The 22,430-nt window shown below is 36.3% G+C and overlaps 1 protein-coding gene across 1 annotated transcript in view; it reads left to right on the forward strand.

The window, feature by feature from the left end:
* Positions 1 to 5,244: 5,244 nt before the first annotated feature.
* The window catches only part of LOC103204430 (serine/threonine-protein kinase TNNI3K), a 661,050-nt gene continuing 643,864 nt past the window's right edge, over positions 5,245 to 22,430 (forward strand). Inside the window, exons 1-3 of the mRNA XM_042782150.1 lie at positions 5,245 to 5,335; positions 7,128 to 7,295; positions 8,482 to 8,574. Coding sequence (XP_042638084.1) covers positions 5,254 to 5,335; positions 7,128 to 7,295; positions 8,482 to 8,574 — 343 coding nt within the window. The 5' untranslated portion in view covers positions 5,245 to 5,253. The remainder of the gene's footprint in view (positions 5,336 to 7,127; positions 7,296 to 8,481; positions 8,575 to 22,430) is intronic.

The following is a 22,430-nucleotide window of genomic DNA, read 5'->3' on the forward strand; positions in this document are numbered from 1 at the left end:
TCAGACAACCAGATGATCTACTATGCCAGGAATGACAAACTGAAGAAGAATAGTGTGGTATTTACCATCACAAAGCATGTTTCGAGATCTATCCTGAAATACAATGCTGTCAGTGACAGGATAATATCCACACATTAACAAAGACCAGTTAATACTACTATTATTAAAGTTTACGCATCAACCACCAAAGCCAAAGACAAGGAAACTGAGATTTTTTACCAACTTCTGCAGTCTGAAATTGACCAAATATGCAATCAAGGTATGTTGATTATTACTGGTGATTAGAATGCAAAAGTTGGAAACAAAGAAGAATCACCAGTAGTTGGAAAATACGGTCTTGGTGATAGAAATGACGCTGGAGAACTCATGATAGAATTTTGCAAGATCAATGACTTATTCATTGCAAATACCTTTCTTCAACAACATAAATGGCAGCTATACATGTGGACTTTGGCAGATGGAATGCACATGAGTCAGACTGACTACATCTGTGGAAAGAGGTGATGGAGAATCTCAGCATCTTCAGCCAAAACAAGGCCAGGAGCTGACTGTGGAAGAGACAATTAACTGCTCATGTGCAAGTTCACGTTAAGCTGAAGACAATTAATACAAGCCCACAAGAGCCAAAGTATGACCCTGATTATATCCCTCTTGAAATTAGAGACCATCTAAAGATCAGATTTGACACACTGAACACCAATGATCGAAAACCAGATGAATTGTGGGATGACATAAAGCACATCATACATAAAGCAAAGAATACCAGAAAGATGTTGACTTGTGTTTTACTGACTACGCAAAAGCATTTGATTGTATGGATTATAACAAATCTGGATAACACTGAGAAGAATGGGAATTCCAGAACACTTAATTATACTCATGAGGAACCTGTACACAGACCAGGAGGCTGTCGTTCGAACAGAACAAGGGGACACTGCATGGTTTAAACTCAAGAAGGGAATGCATCAGGGTTGGATCCATTCACCATACTTATTCAATCTATATGCTGAGCAAACAATCTGAGAAGATGGACTATATGAAGAATGTGGCATTAGGAATGGAGGAAGAATCATTAACAACCTGTGATATGCTGACAACACAATTTTGCTTGGTAAAAGTGAGGATGACTTGAAGCACTTACTAATGAAGATTGAAGAATACAGTCTGCAGTATTACATCTCAAAATAAAGAAAACCAAATTCCTTGCAACTTGACCAATAAGCAGCATCATGATAAATGGAGAAAAGATTGAAGTTGTCAAAGATTTCACATTGCTTGGTTCTACAATCGACAGCAACGGAAGCAGCAGTCAGGACATCACACGACATACAGCACTGGACAAATCAGCTGCAAAGGACCTCTTTCAAGTGCTCAAGAGCAAAGATGTCTCCTGGGGGCAACTAACATAAGCCTTGGCATTTTTAATTACCTCATATGCGTGTGAGAGCTGGACAATGCATAAGGAAGACCGAAAAAGAGCCAATGCCTTTGAGCTGTGGCACTGGAGAAGAATGCCGAAAGTACAATGGACTGCTACAAGAACTAACAAATCTGCCCTGGTGGAAGTGCAGCCAGAATGCTCCTTGGAAGTAAGAATGACCAGACTTCGTCTCACATAGTTTAGTCATGTTGTCAGAAGGGACCATTCACTGAAGAAGGATGTCATGCTTTGTAAGGTGGAGGGTCAATGAAAGAGGGCAAGGCCCTCAACAAGATGGACTGACACAGTGGCAGCGACAATGGGCTCAAGTATAGCAAGGATTGTGGAGCTGGTGCAGGACCAGGCAGTGTTTTGTTCTGCTGTGCGTAGGGTCGCTATGAGTCGGAGATGACTCGACAGCACCTAACAACAACAACAACATAAAGGAAGGAAGAGATCATTAAAAAGACAGGAAAGGAAGAAAAGACAAAAATGGATGTCAGAAGAGACTCTGAAACTTATGGAGAGTAGCTAAAGCAAATGGAAGAAATACAGAAGATTTCAAAGAGCAGCTTAAGAAGATAAAGTCAATTATAATGAAATGTGCAGAGACATGGAATTAGAAAACCAAAAGGGAACAACACGCTCAGCATTTCTCAAGCAGAAAGAACTAAAGGAAAAATTCAAGCCTCAAGTTTTAATACTGAAAGATTCAGAGAACAAAATATTGAATGATGCAAAAAATATTAAAAGAAGATGGAAGGAATACAGAGTCAATGTACCAAGCAGAATTGTTTGATGTTCATCCATTTTCAGGAGGTGGCATACAATCAAGAATTGATGGTATTCAAAGAAGAGGTTGAAGCTGCACTGAAGGATCTGGCAAAAAACAAGGCTCTAGGAATTGACAGGCTACCCACTGAGATGTTTCAACAAACAAATGCTGCGCTAGTACTTCTCGTCTATGCCAAGATATTTGGCCAACTGACTGGAAGAGATCCATTATCTGTACCCATTCCAAAGAAAAGTGATCCCACAGAATGTGGAAATTATCAAGCAACTAATATCATATACAAGTAAAATTTTGCTGAAGATAAATCAAAAATGGTTGCAGCAATATGTTGACAGAGAACTTCAAGAAACGCAAGCTGGATTCAGAAGAGCATGTGCAATGAGGGATTATCATTGCCGATGTCAGACAGATCTTGGCTGAAAGGAAAGAATACCAGAAAGATTTTTACTTGTGTTTCACTGACTATGCAAAGGCATTCAACTGTGTAGATCACAACAAATTATGGTTAACATTGAGAAGAAAGGGAATTCCAGAATACTTAATTGTCCTCATGAGGAACCTGTACATAGACCAGAGATTGTTGTTTGAACAGAACAAGGAGATACTGCATGGTTTAAAATCATGAAAGGAGTATGTCAGGGTTGTATTCCTTCACCATACTTACTTGATCTGGATGTTGAGCAAACAATCCGAGAAACTGAACTATATGAAGAACAAGACATCAGACACACAGAGATTACACACACACACACACAGATTACACATACATGGCATACATACACATCTGTTTATTCTACATGTGCAAAACTGAACCCTGCACTCTTTCCTACTACTCACTAATCTGTGCCATCCACAGCCCATCTCAAGTCACTGATGGCCACTCTATCCTTCAAAAAGTCACTCTTGACTTCTTTCTCTCATACCCACATTCATTCAGTGAGCAAATTTTATTGTTGGCACCTTCAAATTATATCCAGAACCTGCCCAACTAACATCCTCACTGTTACCATTCTCCCCAAGCCTTCACCAACTCTCGCAAGTATTATAACAGTGACCCCCAAACAAGTCTCTCTACTTCTGTCTTGCTTTACCCCCAACTAGTCTCTTCTTACAACTGTAGGAATGCTCCTTTTACACATAAAACAAGACCCTTCATTCATCTGTTCAAAACCCTGAAATTGCTTTGTTTCACTCACAGAGTTGTTGTCAGCCACCAAGTCTGTTCAGACTCATAGTAACCCTACACGACAGAACTGCCCCATAGTGTTTCCTAGACTGTAACAACAACACATTTCTCCAGGAGCAGATCACCAAATTTTTTCTCCCAGAAAGCCACTGGTGGATTCAAACCGCAGAGCTTTCAGTTAGCAGGTGAGCGCTTAACCAATGCAACATCAGGGCTCATCTCATTCAAGAGTAAAAACCAAATTTCTCCTCATACTCCTGGGTAACCCTTCTGACCTCCTTTTCCTGCTTTTCCTTTTGTTTACTCCCTCTAGAAACCATAACTCTTCCTCAAAGGATGCCAGACATGTTCCTGTCCTGGGACTTCTACCTGGTATGTTCTTCTCCCAGATTGCAACAGCTAATTCCCTCATCTCACCTGCAGTTTCACTGTTCTTCAACAAGAATATATTGCCTTCATTACCCACTCAAAAAAATGTAAATGATAATGATATGAAAGAGTATACTTTTAAAATGTCTCTTTACCCAAATGCTTTCTCTGTAAGTACAGGATTAAATAACAGGGTCAAGTTTTCAGAAGAAAAAAAAAAAAATTATGACAAGAGCATGTAGTATCTTGTATGCCTATGTGCTCAATGAAGACTTTAATAAAGACAAGTGTCTCAAATGAATCAAACTATATGGTGTGGTATAAGAAGTTCTAGGTTTCAGACTGAAATATCTTACTTAAATCTTCTTTTGTTGCGGTGTGTCATCCAGTTTATTTCAACTCATAACGACCCTAAAGGGCACAGCAGAACTGCCCCATAAGGTTTCTAAGACTGCAGTCTTTACAGAAGCAGATTGCCACATCTTTCTCCCATGGATCAGCTTGTGGGATGAATCATCCACCTTTCCGTTAGCAGATGAGCCCTGAAGCACTGAACCACTAGGGCTCCTTAATCTTCTACCACTTATGAATTATTATTTATAGCTTTCTTATATGTAATAAAGAAATTAATCTGTAAACTTCATCATAAATGAGATGCTCTACAAGAAAAATACTTATATATATGCACCTAACAAAAACAAACCTAATAAGGCTGATTTAGTCCCTGAAGATTCTGCAATACACACAAGCGCTACAGAGAAGCAACCTAAATACCACAAATGTCAGGCATCTGGATGCAGACTCAGAATTTCATACAACTTCCAAAGGCTACTTTCTGAAAGCTGTGAAACCAACTCAAAACTGAGAGGGGTGGTGAGCCTTGCTTTCTAGGAGATGCAAGGACAAAGAAACCAGAAACCCAAGGTTATGAAGAGAGCACAGATTTCAAATGTCCACACCTTGTATCTCGATTAGGGCTTCGGAGAGTTGGTTCCTGATGACCCTAGGAAGAAATCACTGTCCGTGGGAACTAACTGCCCTGGCTGGCGCACACCAATAGAGAAGACAAATGGCTTTTTGAGAGAAAGTTGGAAGTTAGGTGGTTGTCTCCGTCTTCTTAGCGAATCGGTACTAGGAATTTTGCCACCCCACCTGAACCACTCACCGGATTAACCGGGCTGCAATGCCTTCTGAGTCGGGAACAAACGTCCCGGACCCGGGAGGGTCTAAAAAATCTCTAAGTGGCCACCTGCTTTTTTGAGACCGTTGCTAGGGAAACGGGGCTAAGCCCAGACTTCATCTGGTGGCTTTCTCCCGGCAGGCCTACACGCTCCGGGAGCGTAGTTATGAGAGTGACGCACGGAAGGGGCGGGGCAGAGGAGAGATGGACCTGTAAGCAAGGGTTGAGGGGCACTCCAGGGCGCATGCGTACTCTGCTACGTTGCACGATCATTACGTCTTAGGTCGTAGCGGGGTTAGGAGGCTATGGCAGCCGCAAAGGTCCTTCCAGACGTAGCTCTGCGAGAAGCCACCCAGCGAAAACTGCGGATGTTTTCAGAGCTGAGAGGTACTGAGGAAGAAACCTGAACGTACCTGGGCAATAGAGAGGCAGGGGCCTTAAGCTCCAAGAGATTTGCAGAACTGTCACCTCCTGCCCTCTCACCTGCGGATCTAGGACGCTGGCCCAGGAGTAGCGAATGTTCATCTTGACTTTTTAATTCTTCTATCACTGTATCTTACTTACGTTATATTTGTTACTTACTTTCTTTAACTTTATTCCTAGTAATACAAGTATCAAAGTAGGAAAGCAGGAAGAAAGAGAAAAAAGAAAAAAAAAATCCAGAGAAATGAAACTGTAAATCCGGGTACCGGATAATGGATTTTGCTCATTAGCAAAAGTTATTTTAAATAAATCTAAAGCTCTGAAGCATAGTGTTTTGACCCTTAAAAACAGTTCTCATTTTTACCTTCCCCTGTCTGTTTTGCTAGTTGCTCTGTAATGTAAACGCTTAGAAGTGTGAAAAAAATACAACAAAAAAACGTGGAGGAAACATAGATTAAAAATTAAAGGAGGAAGTTTGGTACCAAGAGTGTTTTTAAGAAAGAGAAAAGCTGTACTACTTTCCATTCCTTGAACAAATATTTAATAAGAGTTGGTAATGTTGTTGATACAATGATTGATTAAAAAATTAAAAGACTAATACTTGGGAGGGAGTAAATTGTTCAAAACTGTTATATGCTAGCTGACAAGTCCTATTTGTTAAACAATAAAATCTCTTATTCATTTGGTGTATCAATAAACGAGACTGACCAATTGTCTACCAAAAGTACAGTCTGTGTTTTAATGAGTTCATCTCGGTTTTTCTGTTATTCAGAATTTTATGTCATACGCTAATAGCCTTTGTAAACTTTCATGGTTCAATGTAAGGTAAGAAGAAAAAAAGTACCCAAATTTATAAGCAGCAACATTAAAAGAATGGATCCTTGGGTTGAATCTTAACCAGCAAACATTAAATGGCCCTGGTATATGAAAATTGATTTAAAAAGCTGGAGATTCATTTATTTATTCATTTGTCCATTCTTAGTTAAGAATTGAAGCAGTAGTCTTCAGTCAGAAGTTATCTAAAGAAATATATTTTTCAGAAGTTCTAAATAAATGGGGTTTTAGCCTATGAAAGGAGCAAGTAATCTGTAAGAGAAAAAGAGTAAACTTTGTGGACAATCCTCATTAGAACTGTTGTCATCTTACTTAAAACCCACTGCTGTTGACTCATGGCATCCCCATTTGTGTCAGAGAACTGTGCTTCACGTGGTTTTCAGTGGGTTTAATCTTTCAGAAGTAGATTGCCAGGCTTTTTTCCATGGCACCACTGCATGGATTCAAACTGCCAACATCAGTCAACATCAGAGCTCAAATCATTTTCACCACTCAGAGATTTTTGATGATGCTTACTAGTTGCTGTTGAATGGATTCTGATTCATGGTGCGCGCATGTGTACACACTGAAAGTGCTCCATAGGACTTTTAAGGCCTTTTGGAAGCAGATCATCAGGCTTAGCGAGACAACTTTGGGTGGATTGGAACTGCCACCCTTTTGACTAACAGTAAAGTACTTACCTGTTTGCACTACCCAGCGATTCCTTGATCATACTTACTGATCACTTAATAATCTATGGCACCTAACAACAACAAAATTATAAGTTGTAATAATTATTTCCTAACTCTCAAAAGCAGAAGATATATCTGTGAAGATGTAGTAAGAGTTACCTATTTTTGTACCTTCTTTCCAAATAGGCAAACTTGTAATGGCTAGAGAATTCTAAAAAAAAAATCTCTATTTCTTTGCTTTTTCCAAATAGGCAAACCTGTGGCAGCTGGAGAATTCTGGGATATTGTTGCAATAACAGCTGCTGATAAACAACAGGAACTTGCTTATAAGCAACAGCTGTCAGAAAAGCTGAAAAGGAAAGAATTACCCCTTGGAGTTCAATACCACGTTTTTGTTGATCCTGCTGGAGTCAAAATCGGTATGCATTTTATGGTCAAGTTTATAGTAGGTTCTGGGCAGAACAATCACTGAAGAAAATCCTTTGTATGGCTTACACTTAATAATAAACTCTGTATTTTTCCATACATAGACTCTACTCATACCCTTAATTTTAATTTAAACTAAATTGACTCTCTTTAGAAAAAAAAAAAAAAAAGAAGAAGCATAACAACTCTTACACATTGTAAATTGTAGTGGAAACTTCCAGGACATTATTTAAAAGAGAATTTTATTAGTTTTAGTGATGTTTAATCTACTCACATGATAAATATTCCTTTGGACCTTTTGAGTAAGGCTCTTAAGGGCTTTCTTCACCCTAGAATTTTTAAGAAATTTATATGAAGGGAGCAAATCAGGAAAAAAAATATACTTGGCTTCTTGGGACATGTAGGATGCCAAAGAACACAGTCTAAATGGCTTAGATATCATAGAATATTTATGTAAAAAACACAGTTTAGGTCAACTTTACCTTTTGAACTTCCATTGCAAGTAAAATATGTAATATTTTCCCAGAGGACCGTTTTCCACATGAGACTTAAACCTGCAACTCCTTGATACAGGAGATACTGAATCTATGTTTGAGATTGGCATTATTCTAAGTATGCAGCATTTTTTAATTGTCACAACTATGAGCTCAGTATTTTATCATTCTCATCATGTAGATGAGATACTGAAGAACATAAAGTAGAATAATTTATCCAAAGTCACTAGTTAATTGTAGTTATATTTAAAGTGTTTTATAGGAAACCAAGCTCTAAAAAACTTTTAGGAAAGAAGCCTAACTTAAACATGTGATTATGTCTTGTGGAAGAATTATTTAAATGGGTTTTGTGATTTGTAATTCCATTCAAATATTTATATTTGCAGTCTCAAGTGCTGCAGATGGGTTAATTTATTATTTCTTCTTTTTAAAATTAGTATTAGCAGGAAAATATTAGCTCATCATTTACTAAAGGCTGATTTCTGGGTTTCACTATTAATTGTTGATTTGCAATGAGATGTGTATTTAATGTGCTTCTTTTGCTAATACCTTTGCTGTCTTTCTCTCTAGTTAATGATAGTCAAAAACCCTGTCCTTGAAGTTATAAAATATAAACGTGTTATAATTAGGAAGTTTTAGTAGGTTTCAATGAAATCAACTGTGCTTTATAACTTTATTTTTTAAGGAAATGGTGGATCAACACTTTGTGCCCTTCGGTGTTTGGAAAAGCTTTATGGAGATAAATGGAATTCCTTTACCATCCTATTAATTCACTCTGGTAAAGTTGTTCTTTACTAATTTACATTTTCTTTTGAGTATCATTGATTCCCTAGACACTTGTCTCTTCTTTTTTCTTCAGTCTTTTAAGTTGTTTAACTTTGAAGATAATATGCATTGTTTTTCTTAGTATGTTTATGTTTCAAGCAGTTAATGCTATTCACAAAATTCAGTTTCCTTCAAACTGATGATCACATACCTCATCATCTTTTAAAAGGAGATGGCTTTTAGTATGTATATAGAATATTGTTTTCCTAAGACCATACTAAACTTACTGCTGTCTTATTGGTTCCAACTCATAGCAACCCCTCCTTGGGTTTCCAAGGGGGTATCTCTACAGAAATAGATTGTCCAGTCTTCCTTCCAAGAAGTGGCTGGTGGGTTTGAACCTCCAGCCTTCTGGTTAGCAGTCAAATGCCTTTAGGCACTTATGATGATATCTTGGGAGTACTTTGAAGGACATTTTTATTGTGGGGAAGAGGCTGGATTACCTCTGTGAAGACCAGATTTTGCTAAAAGAGGTTTTTTTTTTTTCTTTTTTAAATCTTAAAATGTAAAAAGAAAAAGAAAAGGTGTTGACAAAACACAGAGTTGGCAAGGAAATATATAAGGGGAAAACAGACACAACAGAGGACATTTTAAAACAAAGAAGTAGGAAGATATACTCTTAAAAATAAAGCATAGTGTTTTAAGTTGAATAAATTTAGATGTATGGAAAAAAAATTGGTTATATGAAAACCTATGTTATTTTTCTCTTTATACTGGAGGCTCATGAAAATGTTGACATGGATTTACAGCAGTCCAGGGACAGATATTTCACAACCACATATTGACAAGGCCTCCAAATCACTTTCTAATTCTTAAAATTCATATTTTTACAGAGCAATAATTTTTTTTTTTTTTTGGTGTCCCCATTTGGGGCCTTCTTTCCCTGCCCAGAGTGTTCTCCAAATGCCTATATAAAACTTTGCCTTATTTTTCTCCATCTTTCAGTACTTAGGTTCATTCTTGTTCCTCTGAAATGACTGTTTACCCCCTTATCGATGCTGTCCTAGGCACTTGTACATCCTTTCTTCCCTATTGTAATAAGATAATTATTTGTGTAAAATTTGATTGCCTCAGTAGACTAAGATTCACGAGGGCAGAAGCCATCCCTGCTTCTTCTTCCACTCTTGCATTCCTAGGACCTAGTTCAATGCCTGTGACACAGTAAACATAGTGAATATTTATTGTATGAAGCAATGAGCCATCCAACTTTTCATCTTACCATAATATAACCATAATTACCTAGTAACAAAATACCCTGCAGATATGAAGATAGAAAAAAAAAAAAGTATTTGAGGAGTGATGCATCTTTACAATATTTTTTCTTATATACAGCCACTTAAGCCACAGGGATTAAACTGTTCTTTAAATTTTTAAAAAAATGCAAAAATGGGCTGAGTTCCTATCATGTATTTTGTTTTATTCTTTTATTTATTTTTACCCTCTCATTGCCACACACTCCTGGAAACCCCTCTCTTGACTTTTTACAATAGTGGTCTCATACAATATTTGATCTTTTGTGATTGACTGATTTCACTCAGCATAATGGCCTTTAAGTTCATCCATGTTATGAGATGTTTCACAAATTCTTCATTGTTCTGTAACACTGTGTAGTATTCCATTATGTGTATGTACCATAGTTTATTGATCCTTTTTTCCTTTGATGGGCATTTAGACTGTTTCCATCATTTTGTTATTGTGAATAGTGCTATGATGGACATGGTGAAGCATACATCTGTTCGTATCATGGCTTATATTTCTCTAGGGTATATACCTAGTAGTGGGATTGCTGGATCATATTTCTGTTTCTGGCTTTTTAAGGAAGAGTGATTACCATTGTCCACAGTGGTTGCACAATTTTGCAGTCCAACCAGCAGTGTGTGAGGTTTCCAGTCAATAATTCTTTATAAAGATAATGTCAAACTAAGCTATCTAAATTATAGCTTTAAGACTGACTAAAAATTTTTTAAAGTTTTTTTTTTTTTCTTTTTTAATGTATGATTTTATTCCAGAAGAAGTATTATCAACTTAGCAAAATTTAAATCGGGCAACAGAAAATTTACAGTAAGAAATAGATAATGGTTATAATGCTAAACTTTACTATTGACTACAAACAAACCAGACTCAGTGCCATCGAGTCTGTTCTGACTTGTGGTGACACACTTTGGATTTCTGAGGCAAGAAATCTTTACAGAAGTAAATTGTTAAGTTTTCCTGTCTGGTTAGTGGGTTTGAACCTCCAACTTTTGGGTTAGCAGTCAAGTGCCTTAGGTCCTATGCAACTAGACCTCCTTTTACTATTGACTGGGTTTTAAAAAAATAAGAATAGAATGTTATTATTAGCTTTCCTTTATTGAAAAATATACTGTGTGCTATTTGTTTCATATCTTATTGATCTCATAAAACATGCTAAGTTAACTGTTACTCTACATTTGTGATTTGAAAATTGATATTTAGTGGATAAGTAACTTAGCCAATGATGAACAACTGAAATGTAGTAAATCAGGTTTTTAACTCATATTTGTCTAACTCTTTTTACTATGTCATGCTGCTTTTAACTATAGCTAATCCATTAAAATGATTTAATGTATTCAGGCAAGCACACTTTTCAAAAATTAAGGTTATTAGACTCAATTTATAAGAAGAACAAATATCCAAACTAGAAACAAGCATAAATTGAAAATGCTTTAAGTGTATTTGGTAACTTGAAGAAAATATATCTGGATATTATTGTTTAATAATTATAATTTTGAATGATGTATCAGTTTTTATAACAACTTTTTTCTTGTGAAGTTGATCCTTAATGTAGGAGTTTAAACGTGGTGAAATTTACTGTTTAAAATATAGATGCTAAAAGTAAGTATTAGGGAGCTCTGGTGGTGTAGTGCCTAAGGCATTTGACTGATAACCAGAAGGCTAGCGGTTCAAACCCACCAGCCACTCCTCCAAAGAAAAGTTGGGCAATCTACTTCCGTAGTGATACTGCCTCAGAAACCCAAGGAGGGGTCACTGTGAGTCAGATCCTACTCGACAGCAGTGCGTTGTGTTAAAATGTAGATGCTAGAACATGTTTAACCAATGATCCTTTTTACAAGTTATACATTTGATTAGAAGCAATTAATCGCCTCTAAAGTACATGACAATTGTTTCCTAATCTACAGTTTTTAAAACAATGCTTTATCAAATGGTTACAGAAGAGTTTAAAATCTGGAATTTATTATTCTTTCCCAAGTTACGTTGTATATATTATATATCTTTAGAGATATTTTGAATTTTAACTGGGTTTTTAAAATGTTATGAACAGTAATAAACTTTTAAATGGTTATTTTGTTTGTTTAATTTTATAGGTGGCTACAGTCAGCGCCTTCCTAATGCAAGTGCTCTGGGAAAAATTTTCACTGCTTTACCTCTTGGTAACCCCATTTATCAGATGTTAGAGTTAAAACTAGCCATGTACATTGATTTTCCCTCACATATGAAACCTGGGATTCTGGTGACTTGTGCAGATGATATTGAACTTTATAGTCTTGGAGAATCTGAGTTTATTAGGTTTGACAAGCCTGGCTTTACTGCTTTAGCTCATCCATCTAGTTTGACTGTAGGTACCACCCATGGAGTATTTGTGTTAGAACCTTTTAATCATTCAGAACATAGAGACCTTGAGTACAGGTGTTGCTATCGCTTCCTTCATAAGCCCAGTGTAGAAAAGATGCACCAATGTGATGCTGTGTTTAGAGTCAGAAATTTTTCTCGGCAGGAGTTTGCTGGAGAGAACATTAAATTAAACACTGAGTATGTCTACACAGACAGCCTATTTTATGTGGGTCATGAATCAGTGAAAAAGTTACTCGCTTTTTATGAAGAAATAGGCACACTAAACTGTGAAATAGATGCCTATGGAGACTTTCTGCAGGCTTTAGGACCTGGAGCAACCATGGAGTATACCAGAAACACATCAAATGTCACTAAAGAAGAATCAGAGTTGGTAGATATGAGGCAGAGAATATTTAATCTGCTAAAAGGAACATCATTAAATGTTGTTGTACTTAATAACTCTAAATTTTATCACATTGGAACAACTGAAGAGTATTTGTTTCATTTGACAGCGGATAGCAGTTTGAAATCAGAGCTTGGCTTACAACCCATGGCTTCTAGCATCTTTCCAGCTTTACCAGAATGCTTTGGTAAAACATGCTGTGTCATTCAAAGTATTCTGCATTCAAGATGTTCTGTAGCACCTGGCTCAGTTGTGGAGTATTCCAGACTGGGGCCTGATGTTTCAGTTGGGGAAAACTGCATTGTTAGTGGATCTTACGTCATAACAAAAGCTGTCCTGCCTTCATATTCTTTTGTGTGCTCTATAAGTTTAAAGATGAGTGGACATTTAAAGTATTCAACTATGGCATTTGGAGTGCAAGACAACTTAAAGAAGAATGTTAAAGCTTTGCCAGATATCAAGTTACTTCAGTTCTTTGGAGTCTCTTTCCCATCATGCTTAGAAATTTGGAATCTTAAAGTTACAGAGGACCTGTTCTCTGGAAACACAACATGTTTAAGTTTGTGGACTGCTCGTATTTTCCCAGTCTGTTCTTCTTTGAGTGATTCAGTTACAACATCCTTAAAGATGTTAAATGCTGTAAAGAAAAAGTCATCATTTAACCTGAATAGCTATCAACTGTTATCCATTGAAGAAATGCTTGGCTACAAAGATGTAGAAGACATGATCGCTTATAGGAAGCAAATTTTTCTAGAAGTTGGTTTCAAGGAAAAGCAATCTGATTTAAAAACATCTTAAATATTACATACTTTGCCTTCCTTTAATTGACCAAAATTGCAAATACAGGAGTTTTCTGTAGACTTTTTTTTTTTTTTTGGGTAAATTTGTTTCACTGAATTGAGCTAACAAAATTTATTTTTAACACTGTTACTCCACCATAACACTAATAACCCAAAAATATGGATAAGCCTTTTTTTTTTCATGAAAGAATTAATACTTCAAGGCTATAAATTCAAAAGACATGTTTTTTTTTTTTTCTTTTTTTCTATCACTACTGGTAGCCTAGTGCCTAAGGTATTTGACTGCTAACCAGAAAGCTGCCGGTTCAAACCCACCAGCCACTCCTTGGAAGGAAGGTAGGGCAATCTACTTCCATAGTGATACCACCTCGGAAACCCAAGGATGAGTTGCTATGAGTCAGGTATGACTCGACGGCAGTGCATTTCGCTTTGTTACGTATCACTATTTTAATTTTTCCTTTTAATAAGGATTTGTGGAGCATTATTGTTCATATAATACCATAATAGTTTTAAATATACTTTTTAAAAGATACTTTTAGAGTTTCCCCATTATTTTGGCCTTTGAGTCTAATAAAGATAAGTGTTTATTGGTAATTTCCACCACAAATATATTCCTGTTTAGACGAACTAATAAAAATGGCATACTATAGGGTCTTAAGAGTACTGTAGAAATAATTTTCAGAAAAAAAATCCAAAACTGACAAATTCTGATTAAGTCAATGATTAACTGATTATTTTAATGGCTACGAGCAGTTTTTAAACTCATTTTAAAATTTTGTATCTCGTCTATTGATTCAGTCAAAATGAAACAAAGAGTGTATATGTTATGCTCAACATGAACGTGCACTTATGTATCTTATAAATTTTCTCTAAAGTTCTGTTCTGTAGGAAAACACATACAGATACACAGTTCTTTCTATGGGGAAATTGTAGGAATGATTAGATTTACTAATCATCACATAGGAGCTCTGGTAGCATAGTGCCTAAGGCACTTGACTGCTAACCAGAAGGCTGGTGGTTCAAACCCACCAGTCACTCCTCGGAAAGAAGGTTGGGCAATGCTACTTCTGTAGTGATACCACCTCGAAAACTCAAGGAGGGGTCACTATGAGTCAGGGCTGACTCGATGGCACATAACAACAGCAACAACAATCATCACATAACTTAATTTTTTGTCATTACTCATTCCCTCCTATTGATCCCTGTAACAGAACTGTTAAAATTGTCATATGGACACATTTTACTTTTCATTTCTTATTTTTAATCCACACTTTGGTGATAATGTGGGGTAACAGTAATTGGTTAAAAGTTAGACCTCAGGAGGCAGGCAGAAGAATAGAAAAATAATATACAGATGATGAACAGCTGCAGGAAAATAAAAATTGGCTGAAATTTCAAGTTATGTGTTCCTGTTTTGTTATAAGCATGTATGTAAAAAGTCTTCATATTAAAGTCTAATAATTAGAGACAAGATGTGTCAGTGTTTTGTGTTATAAATTAACATAGATAATTTGAAATAACTGGTGGTTCTTACTGCATATGTAAATGTTGATGTAATAACTTATAAATATGAAAATAATTATATGGCAAACTAGAAGTTACTTGTCTGTGGCCTTTATGTTATTTATATATTTTTTAAAAAATCATTTTTCTGGATTTTTCCTGAAGAGAAAATAAAAGGGTATGGTAATTATTGTTTAACATTTATTGAGTACCAATATACTGTCAGGGGATGTCATGTGTTTATCATTCTTTAAATGTCCAGTACTGTATTTCACCTAATCTGAAGTGCCACCAATTATATGATTCACCATTAAGAAAACGAAACACTGCCAATAAAATATAACATGATGCTTTATTTATAACTTGGAATTTTTATATTTATTGAAGATCTGTTTTACTTTTTAATTCACTTAGTGTCAGAGAAATAAAGCAACCATTATTCTCTTAGTATAACAAACCATGGGGGCTCTACATTTTTTTTTTTTTTTTTTAAGGCAAAGCCAATTTCAATAGAGGTTAATGTAACACAACTTCTATTTATACTTAGGATAACTGTACTGTTAATATTCCTTTTATTGTATTGAGCTTGGTCAGGGGCAATTTCATTCTCCTTCCCTCCAGTACAACTGCTTAACTCTATAAACTTGTGTTCTTCATGTTCCTGTTTATCTATTTTCACAGGTCTATGTGATTAGATATAAATATCACCTATCTATCTGTCTATATGTATATTATGAAGAGTAAATAATACTAATCACTGGTGGGAAAATACTAGCTCAAGGCCCTGACCTATATACACAAGCCACAGCAAACCAAACTCGTCACATTGTTCAAACTTTCTCATTTATATGCTGCTGTTGTTAGGTGCCATTGATTGAGTCAACTCTGATTCATAGTCACCTTATATACAACAGAAAGAAACATTGCTCAGTCAATCATCATTCATACAATCCTTGCTATACATGAGCTCATCGTTGCAGCCACTGTCGATCTATTTTGTTGAGGGTCTTCCCCTTTTCTCCTGACTCTCTATTTCCAATCATGATATCCTTTTGTAGGGACTAATCCCTTCTGATCATGTGAACAAAGTAGGTGACGTGCCATTCTCGCTTCTAAGGAGCATTCTATCTGCACTTCATCCAAGATAGATTTGTTCATTCTTCTAGCAGTCCCTGGAATTTTCTGTATTCTTCTCAAACACCACCATTAAAAGGTATCAACTCTTCTTCAGTCTTCCTTTTTCTTTGTCCAGCTTTGACATGCATATGAGATGAATGAAAATACTATGACTTAGATTAGGTGCACCTTAGTCTTTAAAGTGACAAGTGACATCTTTGCTCCTTAACATTTTAAAGGGGTCTTTTGCAACACACTTGCCTGGTACAATATAATGTCCTGATTTCTTGACTGTTGTTTCCATGAGTATTGATTGTGGATCTGAGTAAAATGAAATCCTTGACAACTTCAATCTTTTCTCCATTTTTTATGATGTTGCTTATTGGTCCAGTTGTGAGAATTTTCATTTTCTTTTTGTTGAGGTGTAATCATACTGAAAACTGTAGTCTTTGATCTTCATCAGTAAGTGCTTCAAATCATCTTCACTTTCAGCAAGCAAGGTTATGTCATCTTCATATCATAGATTATCAATGAGTCTTTTTCAAATCCTGATGCTGCGTTCTTCTTATAGTCCAGCTTCTCAGATTATTTGCTCAGCATACAGATTGCATAAGTGTGGTGAAAGGATACAACCCTGACACACACCTTTTCTGATTTAAGACCGTGCTCTATCCCCTTGTTCTGTTTGAAATACAGCCTCTTGGTCTATCTACAGGTTCCTCATGAGCACAATTAAGTGTTCTGGAATTCCCATTTTTTGCAGTGTTAATCATAATTTGTTATGATCCACATTGTTGAATGCCTTTGCATAGTCAAAACACAGGTAAACATCTTTCTGGTATTTGCTTTCAACCAAGGTCCATCTGACATCAGCAGATGAATGATATCCCTCATTCCATATCCTCTTCTGAGTCCAGCTTGGATTTCTGGAACTTCCCTGTCAATATATTGCTGCAACTTTTGAATTACCTTCAGCAAAATTTTACTTGCATGTGATATTAATGGTATTGTTTAATAGTTTCTACATTCTTTTGCATCATCTTTCTTTGGAAAGGGCACAAATATGGATTCCTTCTAGTCAGTTGGCCAGGTGGCTGTCTTCCAAATTCCTTGGCATAGAGGAGTAAGTGCCTCCAGCACTGCATCCGTTTGTTGTGACATCACAATGGATGTTGCATCAATTCCTGGAGCTTGCTTTTCACCTATTCCTTCAGTGCAGGTTTGACTTCATTCAGTGCCATTCATTCTTGATCATATGCTACCTGCTGAAATAGTTGAACATCTTCCACTTCTTTTTTGGTAAAGTGACTGTATATTCTTTCAGTCTTCTGTTGATGCTTCTTGCATTATTGAATATTTTGCCCATAGAATTCAATATTACAACTCAAGGCTTGAATTTTTTAAGTTCTTTCAGCTTGAAAAATACAGAGTATGTTTTTCTCTTTTTGTTTTTCTAACTCCAGGTCTTTGCACATTTCATTATAATTATTTTGTCTTCTTGAGCTGCCATTTGACATTTTCTGTTCAGCCCTTTTAAAGAGCTCTGGTGGCACAGTGGCTAAGGCATCTTACTGCTAACCAAAAGGTTGGTGGTTCAAACCCACCAGCCATGCCACGGAAGGAAGACTGAGTAATCTACTTCAGTAATGATTTACCACCTTGGAGACCCAGTGGGGGTTACTATGAGTCAGAGTTGACTCAATGACACTGGGTTTGATTTTTGGTTTGGTTCAGCTCTTTTATCATTTCTTCATTCACTTTAGCCTCTCTCTCTGTTTACAAGCAAGTTTCAGAGTATCTTCTAACACCCATTTTAGTCTTTTCTTCCTTTCCTGTATTTTATGTGACTATTTTCTTCATATATGATGATCTTGATTCCATAACTCATCTGATTTTCAGTCATTGGTGTTCAGTGCATCAAATCGGTTCCTTAGATGATCTCTAAATTCAGGTGGGATATAATCAAGGTTATATTCTGGCTCTTGGACCTATCTTAATTTTCTTCAGCTTCACCTTGAACTTGCATTTGAGCAATTGATGGTCTGTTCTATGGTCAGCTCCTTGCTGTGTCTTGACTGATGCTATTGCGCTTCTCCATTGCCTCTTTCCACAGTTGTAGTTAATCTGTACATGTAGTTTATTTGTAAGCTAGTAGTCCACAATTTTGCATCTGGTTAGAATTTGGAGTAAACATAAATCTGATTCCATACTTCATGTTTGTGCATTAGTCACTGTTATCACTTACCTATAAAGGTTGATTGCTGACATTTGTGGCTAAATATGTTCATCTCAAGGGTGTCATTGCCTATTGAAGTAAATGATTGAAACTAACTGAGGTAATGTTTTCTTCTGGCTGGTTGGGCAAGTACTTTATCTTTTAGAAGCCTCTGGCTGCAGGGACTCTCATAGCCATCCAAAGTATAAAATTCAACCATTCAAACAGAGCAATTCATCTCTGATTGTAGCAGACATGTGTAATCCATCTGCTACTGTCATTTCCCAGCTATCTCTGCCAGAATTATATCCTCTCAATTGTGCTTCAATGCATTGCCCAAACAATCTAAACTCCAGTGTCTATATTCTTTGGGCACTGTTTTATGATGTGTTACCGATTTGCTTGTTGACTCTCCAGCCTCCTTCAAGGCTCTTAAAATCTTTGTCACAGTCAACACTTTGTGGCTAAGAAATGTATGCATGTGAATGATTTTTCTAAATTTTCTTTTCTCACTAGTATGCACACTTTTCTCTTTGCAGAAAAGTTAGATGGTTCAAGTTAGTGTTCATGGTACCTCTTCCTTGTAGGCATGATGAATTGCTCAGAAAAGAATTAAAGTATTTACATCTTGAGGCAAAAATCTTTCAAGACGCCACTCTTGAAACCAAGTCAATGTTTGTTTCATTTGCAGGTTGAGAAATGTTGCACTACTCAATGAAGTTTTACATGATTGGTTTCTTTCCTATTATTTTTAGCCTTGAGGTTTGAGAAAAAAATTATATCCACCAATATGCTGTTCTTCAGAGAAGTTTCAAACATTTTTTTAGTAAAATACAGAACTAGAAAACTTTTCCTACATAAAGAAATAATTGTGATAATAATGAGTGACTCAAGTGCATGCAAATTTTAATGTACAGCCACACTGACAAGGTCATAAATTAACTATAAAATCCACTACTTATATATCATTTCAATCAATTTTTAATGAAATGTAATAAGAAAGATCATCACTCATAATAATTGGTTAAAGATGATAGGGTTTCTAATTAACTGTTACTCACTCAAAGCACTGTATATGGAAGTTAGCAGATAGGGAGAGAAAGAGAAATGTTTTTAGAGAAATATTAGTTTTAAAGGAATATTTTCTTTTAGTTGTTACAACTGTGGATTTTTAAATGCAAAAGAAGTATTTGCTATGAGTCCAATGAGAGTAGGGACAAATTGAAAAAATACCCATATTTCTTATATCTGAATTTTTCTCACTACCTAGGTCCAGGTTACAAATATGCTGCAATTTCCCATAGCATAAAAATAAATAACAACAAAAACAAAACTTCTGTTGCCCATATTATTTCATCAGGATACAGAATTTTTTATGTGTTACATGTATGTATTTTTTTTAAGTTGTCTATACATGCCATTATAATATATCCAACTCTGAATTCTAGATATGTAAATGCATCTGCTTGCTTCACATTTCTCCCTCGCTGGAAATGTTCAGTAGGCATCTCCATTTAGAGAGCTCTTATTTCCCCTACTAACCCTGATGATCGTTTGCAGCTCAAAAAATGATCCAATCATCCATAGGCAAAAATTTAGAATCATGATTCCTCACATGCTTGCTTTCTTCCCTGTTACCCAGTTCTCACTATATCATCTTATACATTGAGAACATAACCAAAATTTATCCACTTCATCAATTTTTATTCAAGTGACTATCCTTTGTTTTCTAGATTAATGCAATAACTTTTTTTAATGACATATTTTCATAATTGTGTCTGAAGGCAAAATTGTGGAGAAACTATATAGAAGAAATATTTTAGAAGATTGACATTGAGCTGCATTGGGTGTTGAGTGGAATAGAAATGTGGCCACTTCAAACTTGCTTTACCTATTTGATTAGCGTTTATATCTTATTTTACTTTCCTTGAAGATTCCCTTTTAAAATGATAATTCATGCAACTTTCTGACATTCTACAGTTGTGCCTCGTGATAGTCCTCAATGCATAAAACACATTTTGCTTCCCCTTCACAGAAAGACACCACTAGGCCAACCTCTGTCTTACCCACCTGATGCCACTGAGTAAGTTCCCACTCATAATGACCTACAGGACAGAGTAGAACTGCCCCATAGGGTTTCCAAGGCTGTAAATCTTTATGGAAGCAGACTGCCACATCTTTTTCCTGCAAAGTGGCTGATGAGTTCAAACTGCCTTTTGGGTAGTAGTGGAGCATATAACCACTGTGCCACCAGGTCTCCCATCTCTGTTTTAAGCCTCTAGATATCCAAATCACCAACCACATTTCTGAATTCCTCAATAGTATATATATATATATATATATATATATATATTTAACTTTTCACTGTGATTTGAGTGAAAGTTTACAGAAAATTCATTTTCATTCAACATTTCATGTACGTTTTGTTTTGTGGCTGTTATTGCAATCCCCATAATGTAACAGCTCTCTTCATACTTCCTTTCCATGGCTACCTTTTCCTTGTGTCCTTCTTTCCTATGCATTCTTATCCTCTGAGTTTTCTTCCTGTGCAAGTGCTGCCCTTCTGATCTCCCATGATTGATTGTTCTAAGGAGTGTACCTCCCTGGTAATTGTTCACCTCGTAGGCCTGCCTACTGTTTGGTTGAAAGTTAAGCCATGGGAGTGAGTGCAATTCAAGCCTGAAGGATGACTCAAAACTCAACTCACTGCCATGGAGTCAGATCCAACTCATAGTGACCCCTCCTTGGGTTTTTGAGGCGGTATATCTACAGAAGTAGATTGCCCAATCTTCCTTCCCAGGAGAAGGGTGACTAGGGGCATATATTTTCATGATCACTTCAGGCTAAGCTTGCATTTCTGATGATTTCATTCTATTTGGGCTTCTGATTTTCTCACAAATCTATGAGTTAAGTACTTATTTTTCATTACGTGGCTTACTATTAGTCTGAAACATTTTCCTCTTCCCCAGACCTACTGTCTCACTAACCCCTCCCTGGGAGATAAAATGTCTTTATTATACAAATCTTGTGTGAGACAAGTTTGTTTGTATAATTTGGGCTAGGAGGAAGGTGGTGGGAGGAAGAAGATAGATGTGCATATCAGAGCACTAAAAACACCAAATTTAATACAAATTATTCTTGACCTTAGAAGTCCTTTGCATCCTCATCACCAAGAATTTCTTCACTAAAATAAATAAATAAATAAATTATTTATTCATTTACTGTTTTGTTGTAATCTCAAATTATATCTCTCCCTCTTTCCCTGACTAATCTTTACCCCTCACCGCCCCCCCAACATACATACACACATGCACAAACACACATGCACATCCCTTATGTTATCTCTGTGCACATGAATCATTCTTATTCTAATAGGGTACATTGTTCTGCTCTCTCCACACTCTATTCCAAATACTAACCTGTTGTTGTTGTTATGTGCCATCGAGTCAGACCTAGTCTTCCCTTATCCAGGCACATCAAGATACTCAGCAGTACCAAAGGACCTCTCATTTAACAAAGTCTACTTTCATCAGAACACCTTACCAGTTATAAGCAGATATTTTTCCCTGCTACACAAATGCTTTACTTAACTTTGAAAGCTGGGAAAAAGACAGGCCAATGTGACCAAATAGTGTCCCTATTATTGGTGGCTACTTGGCCATATACTATTTTTTAAATCCTTTTCTAGATAATACACTCTACTGGGTATTATTGGATGACTATTCTGTGGTAATGGGAGAAAGCTGAACAAAATGGAGAGCATTTATGGTATCATATGGAGAGATATTTAGTATACAAAAACTATGAAAGAAAGATTTACCAGATGAGGCACTTATTGATTATTCCCATGATGTCAGAAGATGTCAAAAGATTCTATAATCTTACCTCTGTATTTTCTGCAGTGATTTGTTTACTCCAGAGATACTACAATTTGTGAGACGTGTCCTAGAATGACTAGATGCTTACTGTAGTTGCTTACTGTCTTAGGTGGGGTTCTCTAGAAAAGTAAAACCAGTGAAGCTTACATATGTATATATATACATAGAGAGAGTGAGAGAGAGAGAGATTTAGCTCAAGGAAATGGCTCATGCAGTTGTTGTTGTTGTTGTTAAGTGCCGTCAAGTTGTTTCCAACTCATAGTGACCCCATGCACAGCAGAACGAAACACTGCCCGATCCCGC

Source organism: Orycteropus afer, unplaced genomic scaffold (genome assembly GCF_000298275.1).
Source record: "Orycteropus afer afer isolate SDZICR_OR568_19922 unplaced genomic scaffold, OryAfe1.0 scaffold00248, whole genome shotgun sequence".
In the NCBI taxonomy this organism is placed as follows: Eukaryota; Metazoa; Chordata; class Mammalia; order Tubulidentata; family Orycteropodidae; genus Orycteropus; species Orycteropus afer.